The sequence below is a fragment of the Loxodonta africana genome, chromosome 1 (assembly GCF_030014295.1).
Source record: "Loxodonta africana isolate mLoxAfr1 chromosome 1, mLoxAfr1.hap2, whole genome shotgun sequence".
NCBI classification, from domain to species: Eukaryota; Metazoa; Chordata; class Mammalia; order Proboscidea; family Elephantidae; genus Loxodonta; species Loxodonta africana.
Window position 1 is genome coordinate 2,486,842 of NC_087342.1, and position 23,020 is coordinate 2,509,861.

Here is a 23,020-nt window from a genome sequence, read left to right on the forward strand (position 1 = left end):
CCGCAGTATGGCACCATTCCCTGAGGTGATCGGCCAGTAACCTGTGGCAGGTTGATTATATTAGACGGCTTCCATCATGGAAAGGGCAGTGTTTCATTCTTACTGGGATAGACACTTGCTGTATATATGGATTTGCCTTCCCTGCATGCAGCGCCTCTTCCAAAACTACCATTCATGGACCCACCAAATGCCTTATCCACCATTATGGTATCACACACAGCATCGCCTCAGATTAAGGGACTCACTTCACAGCAAATGCAGTATGGGAAGGGTCCCATGCTCATGGAATTCACTGGCCTTACCACGTTTTCTATCATCCTGAAGCAGCAGGCTAGATAGAATGATGGAATGGCCTTCTAAAGACACAATTATGGTACCAGGTAGGTGGCAACCCTGCAGGGTTGGGGCAGTGTTCCCCATAAGGCCATATATGCTCTAAACCAGCATTCAATATATATGGTACTGTTTCTCCCATAGCTATGATTCATGGCTCCAGGAATCAAGGGGTAGAGATGAGAATGGCACCACTCACTATTACCCCTAGTGATCCACTTACAAAATGTTTGCTTCCTGTCCTCGCAAGTCTATGCTGTGCAGGTTTAGATGCCTTATTTCCAAAGGGAGGAATGCTCCCACCTGGAAACACAACACAATTCCATTGAACTGGAAATTAAGAATGCCACCTGGCCACTTCGGCCTCCTTATGCCTCTGGATCAATAGGCGAAGAAGGAAGTTACCATATTGGCTGGTGTGACTGATCCTGACTACCAAAGGGATATCGGATTGGTGTTGCACATGGAGGTAAAGAAGAGTATGTCTGGAGTGCAGGAGATCCCTTAGGGTGTTTCTTAGCACTACCACGCCCTGTGATTAAAGTCAATGGAAACTACAGCGACCCAATTCTGACATGACTACTAATGGCCCATACCCTTCAGAAATGAAGGTCTGGGTCACCCCACCAGGCAAAGAAGAACAACCAGCTGACGTGCTTGCTGAAGGTAAAGGGAATATTCAATGAGTGGTGGAAGAACATAGTTCCAAATACCAGTTATGACCATGTGACCAGTTACAGAAACGAGCATTATAATTGTTATGAGTATTTCTTCCTTGTATGCGTACACCAAATATTTTTGTTTTCTTCACTTATAAAATATAAGATGTAAATGGGGCTAGTGCATTTTTGGTTGTACATGTTAGGTGTATCACGTTAGGCACAAATGTGACTTTGTAATTGTCTTTATTTAGAGATTGTATGTGGTTTAAGGAGACAAGTACAGGTACCAAGTTGACAAGGCGTGGACTGTAATGGTTAAGGTTGTGTATCAATTTGGCTGGGCCATGATTCTTGTGGTTTGGCAGTTACGTAATGTAGTTTGGCAGTTATGTAATGATGTAGTCATCCTCCATGATGTGATCTGATGTAATCAGCCAATCAGTTGTAAGGGGCGTTTCCTCGGGAGTGTGACCTGCATCCAACATATGCATGGGCATGCTGGCAAAGTATGCTTGCTTGCTCTGGATCCTACATCTAGCTTATCATCATCTGACCTCTGGTTCTTGGGACTTGAGGCAGAGGACTGCTCTATTGCCTGCCGATCATGGGATCCATCAGCCTGCACAGTCTGTGAGCCAGTGGCCTACCATCTTACCCACCAGTCTTGGGATTCATTGGCCTCCACAGCCTGTGAGCCAGCAGCCTGCCATCTTACCTGCCGATCTTGGGTTCTTCAGCCCCTGCAGCTACGTGAATCAGGAGAAGCCTCCAGCCTGACACCTGATACATGGACTTGGGACTTGCCACATGAGCCATTTCCTTAAGATAAATCTCTCTCTCTCTCTCTACACACACACACACAGACATATACAGATACAAATACACTTCACTAGTTTTGCTTCTCTAGAGAACCCAGTCTAAGACAGGCTTCTTGGAAGAAAGACCGGGAGATCTACTTCCAAAAAACTAGCCATTGAAAACCCTATGGAGTGCAGTTGTACTCTAACACATGGGATCACCATGAATTAGAAATCACTCCACAGCAACTGGTTTAAGTCAGAGTCAGAGAAACTGCCCAGGTATCTGCTTATTGTGTGCTCTCTTTGTTCATTTCTGCCTAGCATTTGGAAAAGGATATGCTCAATGGGATAGCATCTTGCCTACTAACCAATGAGAAGGTTGGGAGATTTTTTTCCCCTAATGCTTGTGATGGGATGGCTTCAGATCACACCCCCAGACATTCAGAGGTATGAGTTCATGCTCCCTGCAATTAGGGAGTACATCATGAGAAAATTTGAGTAGTTACAGGCACAGTTACAAATACTTGTTAGATACAACCAAACATCTCACTGGATTGATTTTCTGGAATTGAAGGCTTAGGACCTTAGTCTCACGGGACAACTAGGTCAATTGGTATGATATAGTGTATGTAATACAGGCAGCCCCAGGGCTATGAATGTCTGACTTACGAACAACCCATAGTCACGAACCAAACCACATAAAGCCTTTTAGTTGTTGCTGTTAAGTGCCGTCAAGTCGATTCCAACTCATAGCGACCCTTATGTACAACAGAACAAAACACTGCCTGGTCCTGTGCCATCCTCACAATTACTGTCATGCTTGAGCCCATTGTCGAAGCCACTGTGTCAGTCCATCTTGTTGAGGATCTTCCTCTTTTTCTCTGACCCTCTAATTTACCAAGCATGATGTCCTTCTTCAGGGACTGATCCCTCCTGATATCATGTCCAAATATGTGAGACATAGTCTCACCATCCTTGCTTCTGAGAAGCATTGTAGTTGTACTTCTTCCAAGATGGATTTGTTCATTCTTCTGGCGGTCCATGGTATATTCAATATTCTTCTCCAACACCACAATTCAAAGGCATCAGTTCTTCTTAGGTCTTGCTTATTCATTGTCCAGCTTTCACATCCATATGAGGTGATTTAAAACACCACAGTCATGCACGCCGTAAGTCTTCAAGGTGACATCTTTGCTTTTCAACACTTTAAAGAGGTCTTTTGCACCAGATTGCCCAATTCAGTGCATCTTTTGATTTCTTGACTGCTGCTTCCATGGGTGTTGATTGTGGATCCAAGTAAAATGAAATCCTTGACAACTTCAATCTTTTCTCCATTTACCACGATATTGCTTACTGGTCCAGTTGTGAGAATTTTTGTTTTCTTTATGTTGAGGTGTAATCCATACTGAAGTCTGAGGTCTTTGATCTTCATCAGTAAATGTTTCAAGTCCTCTTCACTTTCAGCAAGCAAGGTTGTGTCATCTGCATATCACAGGTTAATGAGTCTTCCTCCAATCCTGATGCCCGTTCTTCATATAGTCCAGCTTCTTGGATTATTTGCTCAGCATACAGATTGACTAGGTATGGTGAAAGAATACAACCCTGGCGTACACCTTTCGTGACTTTAAACTGTGCAATCTCCCCTCGTTCTGTTCGAATGACTGCCTCTTTATCTATGTCCAGGTTCCTCAGGAGCACAATTAAAAAAAAAACCCGCTGCCTTCAAGTCGATTCTGACTCATAAAGACCCTATGGTCTCTATGACCATATGTCTCTATGGGGCAGGGTAGAGCTGCCCCATAGAGTTTCCAAGGGAGTGCCTGGCAGATTTGAACTGCTGACCTTTTGGTTAGCAGCCATAGCACTTAACCACTAGAGTTAAGTGTTCTGGAATCCCCATTCTTTGCAATGCTATCCGTAATTTGTTATGATCCACGGAGTCAAATGCCTTTGCATAGTCAATGAAACACAAGTAAACATCTTTCTGGTATTCTCTGCATTCAGCCAGGATCCATCTGACATCAGCAGTGATATTCCTTGTTCCTCTTGTGATTCTGGCTTGAATTTCTGGTGGTTCCCTATCAATATACTGCTGTAGCTGCTTTTGAATGATCTTCAGCAAAATTTTACTTGCATGTGATATTAATGATATTGTTTGATATTTTCCACATTCAGTTGTATCACCTTTCTTGGGAATAAGCATAAATATGGATGTCTTCCAGTCGGTTGGCCAGGTAGCTGCCTTCCAAATTTCTTAGCATATACAACTGAGCATTTCCAGTGCTGCATCCGTTTCCATAAAGCCTATTATTAAAAATTTGAGGTACATACAATGGTTTGTAACAACAAATGGATGCTACTTTGTGACACACATCAAAACATTATTATTATTATCATTATATTATTATGTTAAAGACATTTTAGTGTTTCTAGAAGTGTTCTTTTAATGTTTTTTATGCTTAGAAATGTACGTTTGTACTACATACTGAGACAAACATTTGACTAACTGGCGTTAAATGCAAACCATACCTAACTGTTCTGACTTACATACAAATTCAACTTAAAGACAGGTTTAAGAATGGAACTGGCTTGTAATCTGGAGGCTTTCTGTATACAGCTTATGTTCTACATCCTAGTTTGGTGAGTAGAGTCTGGGGTCTTAAAAGCTTGCAAGCAGCCATCTAAGATACAACTATTGGTCTCTACTCATCTGGAACAAAAAAAGACAGAAGAAAATCAAAGACTCAGAGAAGAAACTAGTCTAGAGAACTAATAGTCTAGACAAACCACAGCCTCATCTACCGTGAGACCAGAAGAACTTAGATGGTACCTGGCTACCACTACCAACTGTTCTGATCATGGCCACAATAGACAGATCCTGGTAGAATGGGAGAAAAATGTGGAACAGAACTCAAATTCTTAAAAAAAACCCAGACTTACTGGACTGGTTAAAACTGGATGGCACCTTGAGACTACTGCCCTGAGATACCCTTTAAACTTTGAACTAAAAGTAGCCCCTGAGGTTATGTTTTAGCTAAATAACGGATTGGTTCACAAAATAAAGAATATCACCTGTGAGTACTGTACACCTTTAAAAAATCATCTATATAGACCAAACGGTTAACAATTACTTTAAAAACAAAGATGAGATGGTATGGGGGTGGGGAAACAAGATTACTGGAACCCAACCACCAGAACAGAAATAATGAGAATGTTCACACATTGCAAAGAATGCAACCAATGTCACTGAACGAGTAGAAACTGTTTAATGGCAACCTAATCTGCTGTGTAAACTTTCACCAAAAACACAATAAAATAATAATGCTAATAATGTTTAAAGCCTAAAAAAGAAAAAGAAGAAAAGTTCAAGGAGCTTTATCCTAAAGTCATTTTTTTCTCTTACTGCCAACAACCAGTTTGCAACAGATACTCCTATCTTACATCCTAAATATCCCCCGAAATAGTCCATCTTCCTCCACACCCTTGGTTTATGTCATCATCATTTTGTGTTCCAGTTAGCACAGTAGATTTCTTCCTACCTGGACCTTCTGCGTGTAGTTAGGGTACCCTCTATACAAATAAACCTTCAAATTGGAATGGTTTAATAGAATTGAAGTTTATTCGTGGTGTTTCGGGTCTGGGGTGGCCTCCATCACAGTGATTCAGGGACCCAAGGTCCTTCGGTCTTATGATTCTGTAATGCTATAAGGAGGCAGGAACTGGAATTTTTTTTTTCCCTATAAAAGGCCAGGGTAAATATTTTAAGGTTTGCGGGATATACAGCCTGTTGCAACTACTCAACTCTGCCATCGTAGCGCAGGAGCAGCCATCAACACAGCCAAATGAGCACGGCTGTTTTCCAATAACACTTTATATATAGATACTGAAATTTGAATTTCATATAATTTCCATCTGTCAAGAAATATTCTTTTGATTTTTTTCAATTATTTTAAAACGTAAAAACATTTTCTGTTCAAGGGACATACAAACGGAACCAGCAAGCTGGTTTTGGCATGTAGGTCATACTTTGTTGATTGACTCTTGTATTAGAGATAAAACTAAATTTAAAATACTGTGGCCTGATGACTCAGACTACTTAATTTTGCATGGTATTATTTTAGCAACTGAGCATAAAGTGTTTGCCTCTTTCCTTTTTTTTTTAACAGGTTCCGGGAATATGGCAGCGTCACATCCCATTGCTGCCACCACACCTGAAGGGAGCAACTATGGAGCAATAGGTATTCATTATGAATCCATTCATGGAATTATTTCCTAATTCTCCAGGACATAGGATACAAAGGGCCTGCCAGCTGCTAGCAGCTGTGACTGTGGGCAAGACAGTCATCACTTGCTATTTTTATTTATGAGTTGATCGGATGATCTGGAAGTTTCCTTCCAATTCTAACTTTCTCCGTTCTATTGTTCTGTTTTGGGGGGCTGCTAGCTACACTTGAGCGAGATGCCCCACAATGGCCCCAATCAACTACCAAGGCCCCAGAGGAAATTCCTTCATACCCAGCTTGAGTTTAGGGCATGAAATATGTGTCAAAGTTTGATGTCAGAGGGCCTATTGACCACCTGTTTCATTCTCAGGTTTCAGTGGAGTAAGGGCGATCAGAAGACTAAGGCTGTGCTGCAGGTGAACATGACTATAGCCTAACGGTCCTTCATTTTGGCTAACTTCATAATTGAACCTGCTCGCTGCCACCCAATCATTCACATGGCAACCCCCAGTGCTCATTAGGTGGCCTGAGAGGAAAAGAATCCCTAATCCTGCCTCATTAGGGGGGAAGAGTGTGCTGAGCTGCCTTCCCCAACCATGACGCTTGTGGACCTATAAATGGCGCTTCTTAAAATGTCAGCGTAGAGAGACTGGGAACCCTGTATTCCTGCCCTGTTTTTCTGTAACTTTGAGAAGCATGTGGGCTTAGTACAGGCTACTTATTTCTGGCTTTGTAGGAACAGGATTTTTTTTTTTTTAAACCATCTGAACAGAAGAAATAAAACGGATGCTAGGCTCTGCTCATGTGCTCATCAAGCTGCAGGAATTCCCATCTGCTGTGGGAAACGTTCGCAGGAAGAGAAGGGTTCTTTTTCCTGAGAGTGTTGGTTTCATTGTATAATCGTAGGTATGGCATGTGGGAGATTTCTGTGTACAAATACTTTATCTGTGAGAAATGTATAGCTGCTGGATATGTGTGCTTACACATATATGTGGTAGATGCTATACATAACTTTGCCTGAGTATGTTTATATATTTATGTTCATATTTAAAAATATGAAACATAAACAAGCACAATATGACTTTTGCATCCAGATAGTTAACAGAGCAGATGCCACTATATTTTAACATTCTAATATATAATATAAAAATAGGAGGAGAGGAAAATTAAAGGTCCATTGAGGAGGAAATGAGAGAAAGAGCATGTGTTCTGGGTAAGAGTTGGTGTTGACACTGACAGTGCTTTCAGGAGTGAGTCAGCACTGTGCTTGTCACAGAGGAAAGGACTCCGAGGGGTCTCTTGGCTTCTGAAGGCAGACGAGTGCTCTCTGTTGCAGATGAGTCAAGCTCCAGTCCCGGCAGGCAGATGTCCTCCTCAGATGGTGGGCGCCCATGCCAGTCAGACACGGACAGCTCCGTGGAGGAGAGTGATTTCGACACCATGCCAGATATTGAGAGTGATAAAAACATCATCCGGACCAAGGTATGCTGTTCAGCCATACTCTGAGAGGTCAGAAAGTTTGGCAGTAGCTGCCACTTCGGCAGTGTCTCAGTTTCCTTTTTTTACTCTTTAGAGGAAGTCAAATTTCCCAGAGGGTGTAGATAAAACATTAAAAAAAAAAAAAAAAAAACCCACCAGTTGCTGTGGAGTTGATTCCAATTCATGGCAGCCCCATATATGTCAGAGTAGAACTGTGCTCCCCAGGGTTTTTGATGGCTGTCTTTTTTTTTTTTTTTTTTTTGGAAGCAGATCTCCAGGCCTTTCTTCTGAGGCACCTTGGGTGGGCTTGCCCCTACAACCTTTTGGTTACCAGTCCAGCGTGTTAACTGTTCGCACCACCCAGGGACTCAGACTAAAAGCCATACTCAGTTAGCACTTGTTTGTGGAGATTGGAAAGATAAAGGAAGTGAAAACAGAATATTGAAATACTATAGGGTCTGAAGTGGCTGAGTGTGGAAAATGAGGGGTAAAGTAATCCAACCAGGTGGAAGAAGAGATTCATCTGAAGGGTGTCAGTGGCATCACTAGGAGGGTATGGACCGCAAGAGGTGACATTGTCAGAGGGGCGAGACACCAAAATGACTGTCTATAAAATTATCCCTGCAGTTTATAACAACAAAAACATTTTTCTAAGCCCAGCTTTCATGTATCAATATGCCTGCAAGGCCAGAACTCTATGCTAATTTACTTTTTGAACCTTTTAATGCACTCCAGTCAGAACTGTTATTATTACTCAATTACAATGGCCCATCAAATCACGTGGTTTCGTCTGCACAGGCTACAAATGCTTGCTGTTGTTTTCATCACTGTCGTTGTTTTTATAGTTACTGATTTTGTCAAATTTTCTGGTGTTTTAGCTACAATATTATGGTAGTTAACATTTGTGGGCATATATCAGTAACTTTTTTGAGAACAAAATAGTAATTAAAGGAAAAGAAGGAGTGATATATGGTAATTATGATTTACAAGAACGTTAGTACAAAAAACATTATTAAGGATTCTGTATTGCCCAATATGGGAGGAGGTCCATGGGGAGGTGGGACACCATGAGTTACCACACTGGGTGACACCAACCCTAGTGACGTCACTGAAGGACGTATCTGACAAAGAAAGGAGCTCTGGTGGCACGGTGGTTAAGCTCTCATCTTCTGACTCAAAGGTTGGTGGTTCAAACCCACCAGCTGCTCTGTGGGAGAAAGAGCAGTCTGCTTCCATGAAGATCGCAGCCTAGGAAACCCTCTGGGGCAGTTCTACTCTGTCTTATAGGGTCACTGTGAGTCGGAATCCACTCAACGGCAGTGGGTTTTATCAGACAAAGCTCTCTAGTTCTGTACGTATCATCCTTTAGAAGTAAATCTCAGTTCTTTCTGGTGTATATTTATTACATTGTACTGTGTCCAGTACCGGATACAAAGGTGAAAAGCACAGTTTCAACTCTGTGTAAATCAAGAACAACAGTGGACAGCTCTGAAAACTTGGAAATCAATTCTGAGGTGTAAGGAACATTTGAGACATCCAATAACTCTTTCACATCAGCCAATCCTTAGTATTACAAGGAAAATACTGGAATTTTTATTGAAGTATCCCAGATAAAATAATAAATTAAAATTAAAATTCTTGTCGAATCATATTAATCTCTAGTGTGGAAATAGGTTTAAATGTGTAATGCTGTCCTTTGAGTTTTATCCAAGAAAAGCCAAGTGTGTTTTTTACATTCCCTTTCTGTTTGGCATCTCAGGTGTTCCTCTACCTGTCAGATCTGTCCAGGAAGGACCGGAGAATTGTCAGCAAGAAATACAACATTTATTATTGGTGAGTAAATGACCAGTAGAGCCACAGTTCTCTTAAGTAAAATTGAAAGATACAAAGATAAATAATTAGTTTTCTTTGTAAAACCATAACCACTATGTCACATGATTTCAGTATTTGATGAGACATAAATATAGGGATCCATGCCACATTCCATTCAGCCACATTCCATAGGAAAAACAAAAACACACTAAAAAACAAACAGCCCTAAATTAAAGAAACGCAAAGTAAAAATAAGAATGGTAGTAGAATCTCATCCATTTAGGGAGCTGTCTTAGAGTTCTCTGGAAAAATGAACCAGTGAGATATGTGAATATAGAGAGAGAGATTTGTATAAAGGGATTGGCTCATGTGATTGTGGGCGCTGGAAAGTCCAAAATTCGTAGGTCAGGCAGCAAGTGGTGACTTCTGCAGGCTTTCGTCCCAAGATCCGTGGATCAGGCAATGGCAAGAGTGCAGCAGGGAGAGACAGAGCAAGTTCTGCCACAGTATCTATTTATAGCCTGAAAGCAGACCACACCTAAGGAAACTCCCCTTTTGACTGATTTATTGATTACATTACATTAGATTGCATTATGGAAGATGATTACATTACATCACATTGTGAAACAGCAACTAGTCAAGCATTTGGCCAAACTACTGGGAATCATACCCCAGCCAAGGTGACACATAAAATTAACCACCATAGGAGCACACTAAATCTTCTCCCAGAAAGATAACGTAATAATAATAATATTAATATCCACAATATTACATCATCACTACCCTCTGTGAGACATGATAGACTGGGCCCACTCCCTCTTCTCATCACCCAGTTCTTGCTCTTTCGGGTCCCAGGTGATTTCAGGAATTATGTGGCTGGAGCATTTGGGATTGCTGAAAACTACTCTGAGAGAAGATGATACCACCAGGCAATGATAGACAGACATTCAATGGTCATACACATGGATGAAGCCTTCCCCAAGGACTCCTCTCTTCCCCCAGAAAGCCTCAGGCTGAGTGGTATTTTCTTGTGACAGCTCCTGCCATTCTGTTCTCTTAAAGGATACAGATATTAGTGGAAAACAAGGGACAATGGGGGCTACATGGAATTTTATTAGAGGGACCTTAATTCTGGAACTAAGAGATACCCAGAGAACCACAGTTCCTTATGTCTTGATGTGATCGCCCATTACTTGCACTCTGATCACTTTAATCTAATGACATCCTAACGAGATAAGCCCTCATTAGTAATTTGATTAAACTGGAAGTAGGTATTATTTGGAAACCCTGGTGGCATAGTGGTTAAGTGCTACGGCTGCTAACCAAAGGGTCAGCAGTTCAAATCCGCCAGGCACTCCTTGGAAACTCTACGGGGCAGTTCTACTCTGTCCTATAGGGTCACTATGAGTCGGAATTAACTTGACGACAGTGTGTTTGGTTTTTGGTTTTTTAGGTATTATTTACCCTGTTTTACATATAGTTGTATGAAGAGGAAGGAAAAGAACTAATATTTGTTGGTGTTATTGGTTGAACTGTGTCCCCAAAGAATATGTGTTGTAAATCCTAATCCCTATACCTGTGGTTATAATCCCATTGAGGAATAGGTTGTCTTTGTTATGTTAAGAAGCCATATCGATGTGGAGTGTGTTTTCAGCCAATCACCTTTGAGATACAAAAAGAGCAGATTAGGCACAGAGAAGCAAGCAGAGTTGGGGGAAGATAGATGCCATGCCACACAAGATCTCCAAGAAAGGAATCAAGAAACAGAAGCTGAAGAGAGACAAGGACCTTCCCCCAGAGAGACAAAGCTTTCCCCTAGAGCTGATGCTCTGAGTTAGGACTTCTAGCCTCCTAAACTGTGAGAAAATAAATTTCTGTTTGTTAAAGCCACCCACTTATGATACTTCTGTTATAGCAGCACGAGATAACTGAAACAGTTGGGATCTAATCATTAACCTTTAAAGGCATCGTCTCAATGTTTTCAGTGTTCTCCTCCACAACCAAACTAGTAGTAGTCAAGAAGGGTTTCTCCTTACCTCCTTACTTCCCCTCTAGGCAAAGTAACTAGCTGCCATGGAGTCGACCCCATGTTTGTCAGGGTAGAAGTGTGCTCCATAGGGTTTTCCGTTTTTAGCAGTACATCACCAGGGTGGACTCCAACCTCCAACAGTCAGTTAGTAGCCAAGGGCACTAACCATTTCCACCACCAAGGGACTTGCTAGGCAAGCAATCATGTACCAAATGCTCAAATGTGAGAGAAGGGAAAAAGACTGGAGAAACGAACTGCGTAATCAGTCCCCAATTACTTTGCAACTTAGCTCTGGAGGTGTAGGGTGGAAGCAATCTTTTAAGAAATTGAGTGAAGATTCCATTGTCAATTCGGAAACAACTATTTCCATTCTTTCTGCCCGGCACAGGAACATCACCACAATCGCTGTGTTTTATGCGCTGCCTGTGGTCCAGCTGGTCATCACCTACCAGATAGTAAGTGCTGCCTAACCCAGGATCCCAGCTTCCATACTGCAGGGAAAAGATCTTTGCTGTGTCTTACAGAGAAAGGTATAGCTTGGAACCAGTTCAGGAATTAATTTCCCATTTGAGTTCCAAGTGGATTTTTCCATTACTTCATCTTTGATTGAACTTTCAGTCTAGTTACCAATTGTTTTATCACAAAGGTATCTGGGACTTCTTAAATTATTTTGTCAACCAATCCATAATTATTAACTTGCACTCATTCAGCTATAATACCCATCATCTGCGTCTGTTATGACCAGTTGGAGCTTCTGATTATCATAGGATAATGAGTACAAAAAGTTCCAAACCAAAACAAAGAACTCCAGTGTCTAATTTAGCCTGTGCCATCTCATTAAGGGTAAATATTTTTGAGGTAGGGCCAAGATAGCAGAATAGTCAGATAATTTGTGCCATCCGTCTTACAACAAAGACCTGAAAAAACAAGTGAATCGGGTATATATGGCAATTTAGGAAGCCTAATCATCAAAGACACAGATGAGTAATCTGACTGAACGGCAGGTGGAAGGGGAGACAACCCAAAACAGCAGAAACGGGGAACTATGGATCATGGGATCTCCAGCGTCTTGCTAGCTGAATCTGCACAGTGCACACAGGATGAGGCAAGCAGCAACATCCCAAGCCAAAACCTACCCCATCTGGTGCAGCCAAGCAGCAGCAAATCTGCATGCACCTCCAGAACCAAACGGGAGTGACACCCAGAAAAAAAAAGGACCGTTGCTGTCAAGATGCAAAAGTTAAGTGCAAGCTCCCAAGCCACTGTGTGTTTCATAACCCCTCCCCGATCAGAGTTCCATGGCAAGGAGCACTCCCTTCTAATCCATCCCCCTCCCTACTCCAACACCAGTCCTAGGCATTCAATAACACCATGCCCCCTAAACCTGGATCTCACAGCTGGGTCCGAAGGCACCTGCTCCTTTGCCCAGCCACTGGCATAGGGGATGCATGGACTTGTACCCCTTCACCCCTGCTGATTACTGACAACAGGGCCTTGCGACCTGATCCAGTGTGGCATGCCTTCATTAGGACAAAAAGGCAGCTCATCCACCTGAAGCCCATTTTCAACTGCAGCAGCCAAGTGGGAGCTATAGATTTGTGACATTCAACAGCACCCTACCCCCTAAGAAGGGGTCTCACTCACCCACACCAGAGGCCTGAGGGCCAGCGGTACTGCCTACTCCATCTAGCTACCCAAGACAGGCGCCTGAGAATTAGTCGTGCCCCCTAGTTCCTCCAGCCAATGGCACCAGCTGTACTACCCACCCACCCCCACCCTGTGCTCAAACAGACAGGGGCACGCCTTCCATTCAGGCACCCAGGGGCAGCCAACATTGCCCTGCCTTGCCCCCTTCACCACCCCCCACTGCAACAAGAGACCTGTACCTGCTCCAAACACCCCCACACAGCTCTGCCCACCCAGGACTGTAGGTGAGAGTCTCTGCACTACAAAGTTGGCGACTGACGACTCAGGCACCTGTGCCCTGACCAACTGGTAAGCAGCAGAGCACACAGACAACACCCAACCCAACAGCAAGGGAGAACACCCCACGCACCCATGGCCAGTGACCTTTAGGACAGATTCATCACCTCACCAAAAATCTTTGCCTACATCTTCAGCAACCCCACAAGAACAGTGAACAGACTCCCAGGCTCACACACCTAATAGCTGCAATGACCGCCTGGAGACAGAAGGTGAGAGCTTCGATGATGCTAACGACCAAAGTACCACACACATCCAAGCTACTTAGACCTATCGGTACAAAATAAAGCAAAAATACAGGATGCAGTAAGTAAAAATACAATAAATAAATATAATAACTTATAGATGCCTCAGAGAAAACAGTCGATACCAAAGCATGTAAAGGAGCAAGATAAGATGGCTCCAGAAAGCAACCAAAATAAAGAACTAGAAAACCTTCCAGAGGAGGAAGATAAGGCAACGGAACTGCCTGATAAAAAAATTCAAAAGATTAATATACAGAGGTGGAGCCAAGATGGCAGAAAGAGAGACGCTTCCAGCAAGCCCTCTTTACAACAAAGACCCAAAAAAGCAACTGAAATGAGTATATTTATGACAAGCTAGGAGCCCTGAATATCAAAGGCAAGCTTAGTAAACGAACTGAGGGGCAGGGGGAGGAAGAAACGTTTCAGAAGCAGAGAGGAGTTACCGGACCTGAATCGCAGAGAGCCCTCAGGCACAACTCCCAGAGCCACAGTGGTGGCGGGCTGGTACTAGCGTTTGGCCGCAGTTTCCTCAGGGAGAAGCAGCCAGCCACACTGCCTATTCACACCTCCGGAACATGAGGAGAAGGGTGCTCTTGAGATAGGCCCAGTTCAGTGCCTAGAGCCATCCTCCTGGTCTTGGAGAAGGAATATGCAATTATTTGCCAGCTCCACTAACCGGGGGAGCTCAGGAAAGAAGCAGCTCCTGTCCAGGCATAAATGATCTGTGGACTTTGAGTACATTTGAGTATGTTTCCCCTCTGCATGGACCTGTGTGGGCCTATTTTGGGAGATTAGGCCCTTGTTGGCAGACTCCAACCATTTCAGCTGTACGGCGGAGAGTTGGGTGTTTGATGTTTGACATTGCTTTGCCTATTAAACAGGGTCCTCACCTACCCCATCTGGAACCTAAGGGCTGGTAGCTCCACTCAGGTCACCCAGCCACCCATGAGAGGCGTCCAAGGATAACTGGTATCTCCCAGTCCTTACAACCAAAAACACTGAGTGCCCATGGTCTGTATGCAGAACCCACCCACCTGTACATTCTGGGGAACAGGGACATGCTTTCCTCAGAGACATGTGGGGGATGATTCTCAGCCCCCTGCCTTGTTCAGAGTGTGACCCCCCTGCTGCAACCAAACACATGTGCCCCTATAAGACTGTAGGACAGAGCATGTACCACACACTTGATGATCAGCTACCTGGACACCTAAACCGAATTCATACAAGAAAAGTGAATGGACTCCTAGACTGATATACCCGATAACAGCTCTAGCCATCTGTGGGCAGGATGTCAGAGCTCCAAAGGCAAAAATAATCAAGCTAGCTCCCTCAAGCAACCCATTTGGGCATATCAAAACAAAACAAAGCAAGAAGCTATGACACAGTAAGCAAACATAAAATAAACTAATACAATAACTTATAGATGGCTCAGAGACAACAGTCAAAAACACAGACCATGCATGCCTCAACATGCTCTCAAAACAAAGAATCCAGGGATCTTCTAGATGAAAGTGCATTCCTGGAATTACCAGAGGAAGAATACCAAACATTAATATACAGAACCCTTCAAGACATCAGGAAGGAAATGAGGCAATACACAGAACAAGCCAAGGAACACACAGATAAAGCAACTGAAGAAATTAGAAAGATTATTCAGGAACATAATGAAAAGTTTAATAAGCTGGAAAAATGCATAGATAGACAGCAATCAGAAATTCAGAAGATTAACAATAAAATTACAGAAGTAGACAACTCAATAGAAAGTCAGAGGAGCAGATTTTAGCAAGTGGAAGGCAGAATTTCTGAACTTGAAGATAAAGCACTTGGCATTAATATATTTGAAGAAAAATCAGATAAAAGAATTAAAAAAAAACAAAGAAGACTTCACAATCATGTGAGCCTCTATCAAGAGAAATAACCTACAAGTGATTGGAGTACCAGAACAGGGAGGGATAACAGAAAATACAGAGAGAATTGCTGAAGATTTGTTGGCAGAAAACTTTCCTGATATCGTGAAAGATGAGAAGATATCTATCCAAGATGCTCATCGAACTCCACATAAGGTAGATCTTAAAAGAAAGCAACCAAGACGTATTATAATCAAAATTGCCAACACCAGAGATAAAGAGAGAATTTTAAGAGCAGCAAGGGATAAACAAAAAGTCAGCTACGAAGGAGAGCCAATAAGAATAAACTCAGACTACTCGGCAGAAACCATGCAGGCAAGAAGGCAATGGGATGACTTATTTAAAAAATTGAAGGAAAAAAATTACCAGCCAAGAATCATATATCCAGCAAAACTGTCTCTCAAATATGAAGGTGAAATTAGGACATTTCCAGATAAACAGAAGTTTAGAGAATTCATAAAAACCAAACCAAAGCTACAAGAAATACTAAAGGGAGTTCTTTGGTTAGAAAATCAATAATATCAGGTAACAACCCAAGAGTAGAACACTGAGCAGAGCAATTAGAAGTCAACCCAGACAAGGAAAACAAAAAATAAATCAAGATTAAAAAAACCACTCAAAACAGGGTAATAGCAATGTAATTATGTAAAAGAAAACAACGTTAAAACAACAAAGAGGGACTAAGAAATGTAGTCACAGATCTTCCGCATGGAGAGGAAGATAAGACAATACAAAGAAATAAAATTAGGTTTAAATTTAGAAAAATAGGGGTAAATAATAAGGTAACCAAAAGGAGACAAAGTATCCTACACATTAAAATAAAATATAAGAAAAAAAAATAGAGATTCAGCAGAAACAAAATCAACAACAATGAATATGAGGAAAGGACAATATTTAAAGATAATCTACTCAGCACATAAAATTAAGTGGGAAGAAGAAACTGTCAACAACACACAAAAAAAAGATTTCAAAATGACGGCACTAAACCCATACCTATCCATAATTACACTGAATGGACTAAATGCACCAATAAAGAGACAGAGAGTGGCAGAATGGATTAAAAAGCAAGATCCATCTACATGCTGCCTACAACAGACACACCTTAGCCTTAGAGACGCAAACAAACTAAAACTCAAAGGATAGAAAAATATATATCAAGCAAACAACAATCAAAAAAGAGCAGGAGTGACAATATTAATTTCTGACAAAATAAAGTTAAGTCCATCATAAAGGATAAGGAAGGACATTATATAATGATCAAAGGGACAATACACCAAGAAGATATAACCATATTAAATATTTATGCACCCAATGACAGGGCTGCAAGATACGTAAAACAAACTCTATCAGCATTGAAAAGTGAGATAGATAGCTCCACATTAATAGTAGGAAACTTCAACACGCTACTTTCAGTGAAGGACAGGACATCCAGAAAGAAGTGGAATAAAGACATGGAAGATCTATATGCCACAATAAACCAACTTGACCTCATAGACGTATACAGAACACTCCACCCAACAGCAACCAAGTATACTTCCTTTTCTAGTGCATATGGAACATCGTCTAGAATAGACCACATATTAGGTCATAAAGCAAGCGTTAGCAGAATCCAAAACATTGAAATATTACAAAGCATCTTCTCTGACCATAAGGCCATAAAAGTGGAAACCAATAACAGAAAAAGCAAGGAAAAGAAATCAAACACTTGGAAACTGAAAAATACCCACTCAAAAAAGACTGGATTATAGAAGACATTAAGGGTGGAATAAAGAATGAGAATGATAACACTTCCTATCAGAGCCTTTGGGACACAGTGAAATCAGTGCTCAGAGGTCAATTTATATCAATAAATGCACACATACAAAAAGAAGTAAGGTCCAAAATCAAAAGATTATCCTGAACTTAAACAAATAGAAAGAGAGCAACAAAAGAAACCCACAGGCACCAGAAGAAAACAAATAATAAAAATTGGAGCAGAACAAAATGAAATAGAAAACGGAAAAAACAATTGAAATAATTAACAAGACCAAAAGCTGGTTCTTTGAAAAAAATCAACAAAATTGATAAACTGTTGGCCAAAGTGACAAAAGAAAAACAGGAGAGGAAGCAAATAACCTGAATAAGAAATGAGATGGGCAATATTAGAACAGACCCAACTGAAATTAAAAGAATCATATCAGATTACTATGAAAAATTGTACTGTAACAAAAATTTGAAAACCTAGAAGAAATGGATGAATTCCTAGAAACACACTACTTACCGAAAGTAACACAGAGGTAGAACAACAAAATAGGCCCATAACAAAAGAAGAGACTGAAAAGATAATCCAAAAACTCCCAACAAAAAAAGCCCTGGTCCGGACGGCTTCACTGCAGAGCTCTACCAAACTTTCAGAGAAGAGTTAACACCACTACTACTAAAGGTATTTCAGAGCATAGAAAAGGACAGAATGCCCAAACTCATTCTATGAAGCCACCATATCCCTGACACCAAAACCAGGTAAAGACACCACAAAAAAAGAAAATTACAGACCTATATCCCTCATGAACTTAGATGCAAAAATCCTCAACAAAATTCTAGCCAATAGAATTCAACAACATATCAAAAAAAAATAATTCACCATGACCAAGTGAGATTCATACCAGGTATGCAGGGATGGTTCAACATTAGAAAAACAATTAATGCAATCCATCACATAAATAAAACAAAAGACAAGAATCACATTGTTTTATCAATTGATGCTGAAATGGCATTTGACAAAGTTCAACACCCATTCATGAGAAAAACTCTCAGCAAAATAGGAATAGAAGGAAATTCCTCAACATAATAAAGGGCATTTATACAAAGCCAACAGCCAACAGCATCCTAAAAGGAGAGAGCCTGAAAGTATTCCCCTTGAGATCGGAACCAGACAAGGACGCCCTTTATCACCACTCTTATTCAACATTGTGCTGGAGGTCCTAGCCAGAGCAATTAGGCTAGTTAGGCTAGATGCAGAAATAGAGGGCATCCAGATTGGCAAGAAAGAAGTAAAATTATCTCTATTTGCAGATGACATGATCTTATACACAGAAAACCCTAAGGAATCCCCCAGAAAACTACTGAAACTAGTAGAAGAGTTCAGCAGAGTATCAGAATACAAGATAAACATACAAAAATCAGTTGGATTCCTCTACACGAACAAAAAGAACATCAAAGAGGAAATCACCAAATCAATGCCATTTACAGTAGCCCCCAAGAAGATAAAATACTTAGGAATAAATCTTACCAGAGATGTAAAAGACTTATACAAAGAAAACTACAGTACACTTCTGCAAGAAACCAAGAGAGACTTACGTAAGTGGAAGAACATACCTTGCTCGTGGATAGGAAGACTTAACATTATAAAAATGTCTATTCTACCAAAAGCGATCTACAGATCTAATGCAATTCTGATCCAAATTCCAAAGACATTTTGTAATGAGATGGAGAAACAAATCACCAACTTCATATGGAAGGGAAAGAGGCCCTGGATAACTAAAGCATTACTGAAAAAGAAGAACAAAGTGGGAGGCCTTACTTCACCTGATTTTAGAACCTATTATACAGCCACAGTAGTGAAAACAGCCTCGTGCTGGTACAACAACAGATACATGGACCAATGGAACAGAATTGAGAATCCAGACATAAATCCATCCACATATGAGCAGTTGATATTTGACAAAGGCCCCAAAACAGTTAAATGGGGAAAGGAGAGTCTTTTTAACAAATGGTGCTGGCATAACTGGATATCCATCTGCAAAAAAATGAAACAAGACCCAGACCTCACTCCATGCACAAAAACAAGCTCAAAATGGATCAATGACCTAACTAGAAAATCTAAAAGGATAAAGATCATGGAAGAAAAAATAGGGACAACATTAGGAGCATTAATACATGGCATAAACAGTATACAAAACATTACTAACAATGCAGAAGAAAAACTAGATAACTGGGAGCTCCTAAAAATCAAACACCTATGTTCATCCAAAGACTTCACCAAAAGAGTAAAAAGATTACCTACAGACTGGGAAAAAGTTTTTAGCTATGACATTTCTCATCAGCACCTGATCTCTAAAATCTACATGATACTGCAAAAACTCAACTACAAAAAGACAAATAACCCGATTAAAAAATGGGCAAATAATATGAACAGACACTTCACTAAAGAAGACATTCATGTAGCTGACAGTTACATGAGGAAATGCTCACGATCACTAGCCATTAGAGAAATGCAAATCAAAACTACAATGAGATTTATTCTCACTCCAACAAGATTGGCATTAATCCAAAAAACACAAAATAATAAATGTTGGAGAGGCTGTGGAGAGATTGGAACACTTCTACACTGCTGGTGGGAATGTCAAATGGTGCAACCACTTTGGAAATCTATTTGGCACTTCCTTAAAAAGCTAGAAATAGAACTACCATACGATCCAGCAATCCCACTCCTTGGAATATACCCTAGAGAAATAAGAGCCTTTACATGAACAGATATATGCACACCCATGTTCATAGCAGCACTGTTTACAATAGCAAAAAGATGGAAGCAACCAAGGTATCCATCAATGGATGAATGGATAAATAAATTATGGTATATTCACACAATGGAATACTACACATCCATAAAGAACAGTGAGGAATCTGTGAAACATTTCATAACATGGAGGAATCTGGAAGGCATTATGCTGATTGAAATTAGTTGCAAAAGGACAAGTATTATATAAGACCACTATTATAAGAACTCCAGAAATAGTTTAAACAGAGAAGAAAATATTCTTTGATGGTTACGAGAGGGGGGAGGGAGGGTGGGAAAGGAGTATTCACTAATTAGATACTAGATAAGAACTACTTTAGGTGACGAGAAAGTCAACACACAATACAGGCAAGGTCAGCACAACTGGACTAAGCCAAAAACAAAGAAGCTTCCGGAATAAACTGAATGCTTCAAAGGCCAGTGTAGCAGGAGCGGGGGTTTGGGGACCATGGTTTCAGGGGACATCTAAGTCAATTGGGATAATAAAATCTATTAAGAAAACATTCAGCATCCCACCTTGGAAAGAGGCGTCTGGAGTCTTAAATGCTAGAAAGCAGCCATCTAAGATGCATCAATTGGTCTCATCCCACCTGGATCAAAGGAGAATAAAGAACACCAAGGACTCAAGGTGATTACAAGCCCAAGAGACAGAAAGGGCCACATGAACAAGAGACTACATCATCCTGAGACCAGAAGAGCTAGATGGTGCCGGGCTACAACTGATGACTGCCCTGACAGGGAACACAACAGAGAACCCCTGAGGGAGCAGGAGAACAGTGGGATGCAGACCCCAAATTCTCATAAAAAGGCCAGACTTAATGGTCTGACTGAGACTAGAAGGACCCCTGTGGTCATGGCCCCCAGACCTTCTATTGGCCCAGGACGGGAACCATTCCCAAAGCCAACTGTTCAGACAGGGGTTGGACTGGACAATGGGTTGGAGAGGGATGCTGGTGAGGAGTGAGCTTCTTGGATCAGGTGGACACTTGAGACTATGTTGGCATTTCCTCCCTGGAGGGGAGATGAGAGGGTTAGAAGGTGGCGAAACAGACATGAAAAGAGAGAGGGAGGGAGCGGGCTGTCTCATTGTGGGGAGAGCAATTGGGAGCATGTAGCAAGGTGTATATAAGTTTTTGTGTGAGAGACTGACTTGATTTGTAAATTTTCACTTAAAGCACAATAAAAATTGAAAAAAAAAAAAAGGAACAAAGGGCCAAAATCAAAACATTAATCCCACAACTTGAACAGATAGAAAGAGAGCACCAAAAGAAGCCCTCAGGCACCAGGAGAGAGGAAATAATAAAGATTAGATGAGAAATAAATGAAATAGAGAATGGAAAAACAATTAAAAGAATCAACAAGACCAAAAGTTGGTTCTTTGAAAAGATCAACAAAATTGACAAACCATTGGCCAAGCTGACAAACACAGAACAGGAAGCAAATAACCCAAATAAGAAATGAGACAAGTGATATCACAACAGACCCAACTGAAATAAAAAGGATCGTAACAGAATATTATGAGAAATTGTACTCCAACAAATTTGAAAGCCTATAGGAAATGGACGAATTTCTAGAAACACCCTACCTACCTAAACTAACACAAACTGAGATAAAAACAAACCCATAACCAAAGAAAAGATTGACGAAGTAATTAAAAAAAAAAAAAAAAAACCTCCCAAAAACAATAACAACAAAAAAAAAGCCCTGGCCCAGACAACTTCATCAGAGAATTCTATCAAACTTTCAGAGAAGAGCTAACACCAATACTACTCAATTATTTTAGAGCATAGAAAGGGAAGGAATATTTCCAAACTCATTCTATGAAGCCAGCATAACCCTGATACCAAAGCCAGTCAAAGACACCACAAAAAAGAAAACTACAGACCAATATCCCCATGAACATAGATGCAAAAATTCTCAACAAAACTTTAACCAATAGAATTCAACAGCATATCAAAAAATAATACATCATGACCAAGTGGGATTCATACCATGTGTACAGGAATGGTTCAACATTAGAAAATCAATCAACATAATCCACCACATAAATAAAACAACAGGGATAATATGAATAAAAAGAATAACATGATCTTATCAATTCACACACAAAAGCCTTTTGATAAAGTCCAACACCCATTCCTGATAAAAACTCTCAGCAAAATAGGAATAGAAGGGAAATTCCTCAACATAACGAAGGGCATTTATATAAAACCAACAGCCAACGTCCTTCTAAACAGAGAGATACTGAAAGCATTCCCCTTTGAGAGCGGGAACCAGACAAGGATGCCCTTTAATACCACTCTTATTCAACATTGTGCTGGAAGTACTAGCCAGAGCAATAAGGCAAGAAAAAGAAATAAAGAGCATCCAAATTGCTAAGGAAGAAGTAACAGTATCCTTATTTGCAGATGATATGATCTTATACACAGAAAACCCCAAAGAATCCACTGGAAAACTACTGAAACTAATGGAAGATTTTGGCAAAGTTGCAGGATATAAGATTAAATAAAAAAATAATAATAAGATTAACATACAAAAATTAGTTGGATTCCTATACACCAATAAAGAGAACTTCAAAAAGGAAATCACCAAATCAATACCATTTGCAATAGTTCCCAGAAAATAAATTACTTAGGAATAAATCTAAGCAGGGACATAAAAGACCTATACAAAGAAAACTACAAAACACTACTGCAAGAGAGACCTATCTAAATGGAAAAACATACTATGCTCCTGGATGGGAAGACTCAACATTGTGAAAATGTCAACTCTACCCAAAGCGATCTACAGATACAATGCAATCTCAATCCAAATTTTTAAAATCCCAGTGCCCAGGCTGCACCCTGTACCAATTAAATCGGTCTTTGGGAATAGAACTAGACAACAGTAGTTTTTAAACTCCCCAGTGATTCCAATGTACAAGCCAAGTTTGAGAACCAATGGTCTAATAATATGCAACTAATTCTATACTTATTAAGTTGATTAGAACAAG

General features: G+C 40.7%; 1 protein-coding gene across 1 annotated transcript in view; it reads left to right on the forward strand.

The window, feature by feature from the left end:
- The window catches only part of SIDT1 (SID1 transmembrane family member 1), a 140,846-nt gene that overhangs the window by 86,425 nt on the left and 31,401 nt on the right, over positions 1 to 23,020 (forward strand). The window contains exons 11-14 of the mRNA XM_064280572.1: positions 5,962 to 6,033; positions 7,355 to 7,500; positions 9,257 to 9,330; positions 11,727 to 11,793. Coding sequence (XP_064136642.1) covers positions 5,962 to 6,033; positions 7,355 to 7,500; positions 9,257 to 9,330; positions 11,727 to 11,793 — 359 coding nt within the window. The remainder of the gene's footprint in view (positions 1 to 5,961; positions 6,034 to 7,354; positions 7,501 to 9,256; positions 9,331 to 11,726; positions 11,794 to 23,020) is intronic.